This window comes from Adiantum capillus-veneris, chromosome 12, assembly GCF_014529385.1.
Source record: "Adiantum capillus-veneris isolate H3 chromosome 12, ASM1452938v2, whole genome shotgun sequence".
In the NCBI taxonomy this organism is placed as follows: Eukaryota; Viridiplantae; Streptophyta; class Polypodiopsida; order Polypodiales; family Pteridaceae; genus Adiantum; species Adiantum capillus-veneris.
Window position 1 is genome coordinate 63,623,417 of NC_140942.1, and position 5,735 is coordinate 63,629,151.

Consider the following 5,735-nt stretch of genomic DNA (forward strand, 5'->3'; position numbering starts at 1 on the left):
CGTATTAGACATAGGCAAGTGAGGACTCAGAAGGAGGGCGAAAACCTAAGCACAAGCAAGGTATAACTTCATAAGCAAGACTGGCATGCCAGATAATTTATTGCATGCATCCAAGACAAAGATCTGGAGGGACAAGTGAGAGAATGGAAGCTTCTATTGCTATCATTGTGCTCCACAGCATGAAAAAAACTTTGGAGTAGAAAGATTACAATGTAGAGCTTAGGCTTGTCAATCCACTCAATGTCTTGAGCTTTAAAAACATTTCTTTGAAGTGCCTAGCCCTATTTATTATAGAAATTAGGGTGGCATTGTGACCGATGAAATTGTTAAATACAACCACTCCTTCCAATGAGAGACTCATAAAGAAGAGAATTTGAGATGATCAAATTATTCCAAGGATCTACAAGTCTTTTCTCATAGATACATCAGAAAATTCTTAAAACAAGGGAACGAATATTCGTGTGCTGTCTTTTTAGTCAGTGCATGAGACCCTTTGTTTAAGGGTCTCATGTGACTTCCCTTTAATCTTGTTTTGGAATAAGAGAAAACTTGAAATTGAATCCGTCCCCGGAGCCTCACTAGGACCCTCCTCTCCGTCCTCCTTTCTTGTTACAGACAGTGAGGTTTCACCTTGTTTAATTACTCTATAATTACACACCTACAAAGATATACAGTTTTGACAAGCCCCACCAATAGTTTACAAAAAATGTGTGAATGTGGATAGACCTAGCCTGCTTTTCCCTTTTAAAGCTTTCAACATTCCTCCACATAAGAGGTTTTTTTAAGTTGGAATGCTAGAATGTGCTTTTGACCGAGCTTGACTGCATATTCAAAAACCTCTCCACCATTGTCCCACTTTTGGCAGGCACACAACATACTGCTCCAAGTGACTAGCTCAGGTTGAAAGGGCATTCTCTCTATAAGCACCCACGCCTCAGAAAATTGCCCTGCCCGAGTGAGAAGGTCAAGCAAGCAATTAAAATGTTCGACCGATAAATTGTACACTTCATTGGCAATCCTAATAAGCTCATGTCCCTCATCAATAAGGCCTGCATGACTACACACAAAAAGCACACTTAGTAATGTGGACTTATCTGGCTGAGTGCCCACCTTTTGCATTCTCTCAAGCAGAAAAAACACTAACTGGCTCTCTCCTTGGCATGCATAGCCTGCAAGAAGTGTATTCCATGATACCACATCCATGACAAGCAACCCTTCGAAGACACTTGATGCTTCTTGAAGACGACCACACTTGGCATACATGTCTGTTATGCTACTGCCAATGAGAGGATCAGAGTCTAGTCCCTTGTTTACAATGTTACCATGAAGTTCTCGACCTTTACATAAGGCTGCCGTGCTGCCACAAGCTTTCAAGCTACAGATATAAGTAACAGAACTGGGATGCATACCTGCATCTTCCATTTCTTCCAGAAAGCTTAGAGAATCTATTGCAAGCCCATGTTCAGCATAGCCAGCAATCAATGCGGTCCAGGATGTGGGTTCTACAACCTTGAGCTCAAGCACTAATTCACGTGCTTCTACAAGCAGCCCGCACTTTGCATACATGTCAACGAGCGTTGCACTCACAAAACTCTCCTCCTCATATCCATCTATTACTATTTCAGCATGTATTTTTTTACCCCAATTTCTGTCACGGATGCTACTGCATACCTTTAAGATGCTTAAGTAGGTGACATCATTGGGATACACACCCTCAGCCAACATTTGCTTCAAACAATTGCTCACCTCCTCAACAGAGCCATGTGAAGCATAACCTGTTATCAATGCAGTCCATGAGACAACATCATGAACTGGCATACTATCAAATACTCTAAAAGCCTCCCAGAAGCAATTGCATTTGACATACATATCCACTAAAGCACTCTCTAGATGAAAGTAATTCAAAAGCCCTTTTTCGACTATATCACTATGTATCAATCGACCATAATCGAGGTCCTCTCTTGTGCTGCACACTTTCAAGCCGCTTAAATACGTAATCGCATTTGGAGGCGGACCCTCTGAACGTAATTTCTCTATGCAAACTAGGGCTTCTTTACCAAGTCCATGCTCACTATACCCTATGACCACCGCATTCCATGGAACTACATCCTGAACCTTAACTTTGCTAACAATGCATTCTGCTTCTGCTAGCGAGTCAAACTTCATATACATATCAATTATAGAGTTGGCTACAAAGGCATCATTTTCCAGTCCTTTCTTAAAAACCTCAATCGCAATTTCTTTGGCCTTCTCAAAGTCTCCAATCATGGTAGAACACTTCAAGCTACAAATAAAAGAGGATGAGTTTGGTGAAATTTCCATAGACTGCATCTTTTGCAAAGCCTGAAGTGCTTCCTTGTAGCACCCAAATTCAGAACACCCAGAAATGAATGCGCCCAAGGAGCCGACATCATCAACTGACAATTCATCAATTACTCCTTGCGCTTCTAGTAATAACCCACATCTGGCATACATATCAACCAATGTATTGCCAATGTATAAATCATCCTCATAGCCCTCTTCAGCAATAATCACATGTAGCTCTTTACCTCTATTTAAGTTTCCAGTTGTGCAACACGCTTTCAAGCCACAAAGAAGGGTTACATTGTCCAGAGGTGCTTGCATTTTTTCAAGACACATCAACGCTTTATCAGCTAGTCCAAGTTCAGTATAGCCCACCATTAAAGCAGTCCATGAAACTGCGTCTTTCAGTGGCAGCCCATCAAACACTTTCTGAGCATCTATGAGTGACCCACAATTCATATACATATCTATTAAAGTATTACCCACAGATGGTTCTAACTCCTGACCGTTTTTGACAGCCATCATATAGATTTTGTGCCCGTCGTTCAAATCTCTTTTGCTACCACAAGCTCTCAAGCTGAGGAGCAGTGTGCCCTTGTCTGCAGGCACGCCCTCACAATCCATCTGTAGTAGAAGGTCTAATGCTTCTTCAGCAAGTCCATTACCTACAAAGCCGGCTAACAATGTATTCCACAAAACTGTATCATGTGTCGAAACATTATCAAAAACACTCTTGGCCTCTACAGATAATCCACATTTTCCGAACATGTCTACAACTATACTCACAATTTTATAATTTGTTTCAAATCCCTTTTTGACGGTCGCATTGTACATTCTTTGTCCTGCTTCATGTGCTTGAATAGTTCCACAACCTTTTAGGGCACATACATAGGTGAAAACATCCGGACTCACACCTTCTGCTTCCAGTTTTTCAAACTTTTCTAGTACTCTCTCTCCAAATTGATGCTTGGTGTACCCTGCTAACAGTGCATTCCAGGTCACAATATTTCGAACAGAAAGCTCATCAAAAACATCCTCGGCATCTGCAAGCAAGCCATTCTTACCATACATATCAACCAGAGAAGTACCAACTAAGAGTTCCATCTCATATCCGTCTGCTGCAATTTCAGCATGCAATTTGAAGCCCTTCTGTGCCGCAACTGCACTTGTACAACCTTTCAAGCTGCAAGCATATGTGACCACATTGGGAAACACCCCCTCAAGTTGCATACGCCTTAAACAACCCAATGTTTCATCAGTGGAGCCACTTTCAGCAAACCCTGCTATTAGAGTGGTCCATGAAACCACATCATGAGATTCTAACTTGTCAAAAATTTCAATTGCTTCTCCAAGGGAACCAAGCTTCACATACATGTCCAATAAAGTACCCCCAAAGAAGCGGTCTTTCTCTAGACCCACTTTTGTAATCTCTGCATGTACAACCCTTCCCTTTTCTATGCACTTCAGCTCAACACAACTTTTCAATAAAGCTAGAAAGCTTTCCCTTTCAGGCTGCACGCAACCCGCTTGCATTCGTTGAAACAGGTTGAATGCATATTCAAATTTCCTAGTCTTGAAACTCTCTTTCAAAGGAAGAGCCAAAGACATTCAGGTGACCTCAACTTCATTGCCATTTTTCGATCGCTTGAAAAAAACGGGCATGCTCCATAATCAGTTCATAGAAGCAAATTTAGATAAGTAATAGAAGTTAGTATGCCCGGTGAGAAACTTGAAGCATTTCATTCTCTCTCAGGCATGCAAATGTAACCATGTACAACTGTAAATGACTCTCTATGCGCACCAACATCAAGTAATTTCTCTATTTACACCACAATGTGCTTCCATAGAAAAAAAGAAAAACGTGAAATGTCCACATTTTATTACAAATGCATGGTTTGAAATCAACAATTACTGCAAAGATAGGGTATGATCTCTGGCAAATGAGTAATTTCTTAAAAAAACAGAGGCACTCCCATTAACAATGTTTTGAATATTTTGCCAAGCACAAAACTTATTGGGCGATGTTGCTAGTGATTTCCTACAAGCTGGAATTTCATGTTTCAGCAGGCAAAGTCTCAACATCGTAATCCTGCATTGCAACCTAATCTCTAGGGAGAGTAGCCGTCATTGCATGCAGCTGATAAAGAAAGACATTAATGGCACATGATAATGGAACGAGCCCTTGTTGCCGGCGGCAGGTAGATAACTGTACTTCAGCATATGGCTGTTGAATAAATCAGCACCTGTACCTCATTGTACATACATTAATAACACATGATAATGGAACAAATCCCTGTTGTGCACGGCAGGTCATTGCATTTAGCAGACAAATAACAACGATACTGCCACATGAAATGGAACAAGCCCCTGTTGTGCATGGCAGATAAATAACTATATTTCAGCATATGATTGTTGAATAAATTAGCAGCAGCACCTCATGATACATTACAACAGCTCTCGCATTAACTCAGGAAAAACACACGAATGTGTGGGGATCATTGCTACACAGAGCACCCCAAAAATTGCACCCCATTTTCCACTAAAAATGTGTACATTGAAGCATTACGTGCTTCCATTGTTGACAATCTTGCTATAAATCTCCACATGTTGCATGCATGCTCTCTCCCATTTCCAGATTTGCATTCCAATTGCTGTAGCTTTGGCCAAAACTGTCGCTAGCAACAAAGGGTGTGGTGTAGACGATCACAGTGTTCATCATCTAGCTGCTTTTTCTATGTCGTGTAGCAGCTGATGCATTACAAAATTCGGAAATGAATGAGAGGGTTTAAGCAATCTGCACATGGAGATGGGAGTAGCACGGAGCATCGCCGTTGCTGTTGTGTCGTTTCAATGTTCAACATATATATTTTATGCTGTAGGTTCATGTTATTGGCACCGCGGAGGCATGTGCCAATGCATCGTTCTGATTTTTTGTGGAAAGAACTGTGTGGCAGGAGATGTCGGAACGCTAGTAGAAACTACTTTTTAAGGAAGAGGGGAAACAGATGCGTGGTGTGCGATGACTGGCATGCGGTTGCTAGAAAGATTGTTGGCATTGCGCAGAGCACTCGGGGCACAAGCGAAGTGAAGGTGGGTGCAAAGTCGTGCGGAAGCACTTACATTGCTCTCGTAATTTTGCATGAGGGGAGCTACAGAGGGAGAATAACCGGTAGGTGAGGAATGCATTAGGCTAGGGCCAACCTTGCTTGGGCACGTGTGCATTAGGGGGATGTGCCTAATATTTATCACCTTGCTCATGCCTAGTATTAAATCATGGCAACGCCGGAACGTGCTCCAACCTCTCTCTTAGCGTGTGCACATGCAGTGCACCCGGCGTCTCAAAGGGTGAAAAAAGGGTCATGGCTCACTGCCAACGTTGCACGCATCTACCCGTTTGAAACGCAGAAGCCATCAGTGGCTCACCCTCCTCC

The 5,735-nt window shown here is 42.1% G+C and overlaps 1 protein-coding gene across 1 annotated transcript; it reads right to left on the bottom strand.

Annotated features, from left to right (window-relative positions):
• Positions 1-444: 444 nt before the first annotated feature.
• LOC147445830 (pentatricopeptide repeat-containing protein At2g39620-like) lies at positions 445-5,487 on the bottom strand. Its single transcript, XM_086525208.1, has one exon. The coding sequence runs from the start codon at positions 3,910-3,912 to the stop codon at positions 754-756; it is 3,159 nt and encodes a 1,052-aa protein (XP_086381334.1). The 5' UTR covers positions 3,913-5,487; the 3' UTR covers positions 445-753.
• Between the last annotated feature and the right edge of the window lie 248 nt (positions 5,488-5,735).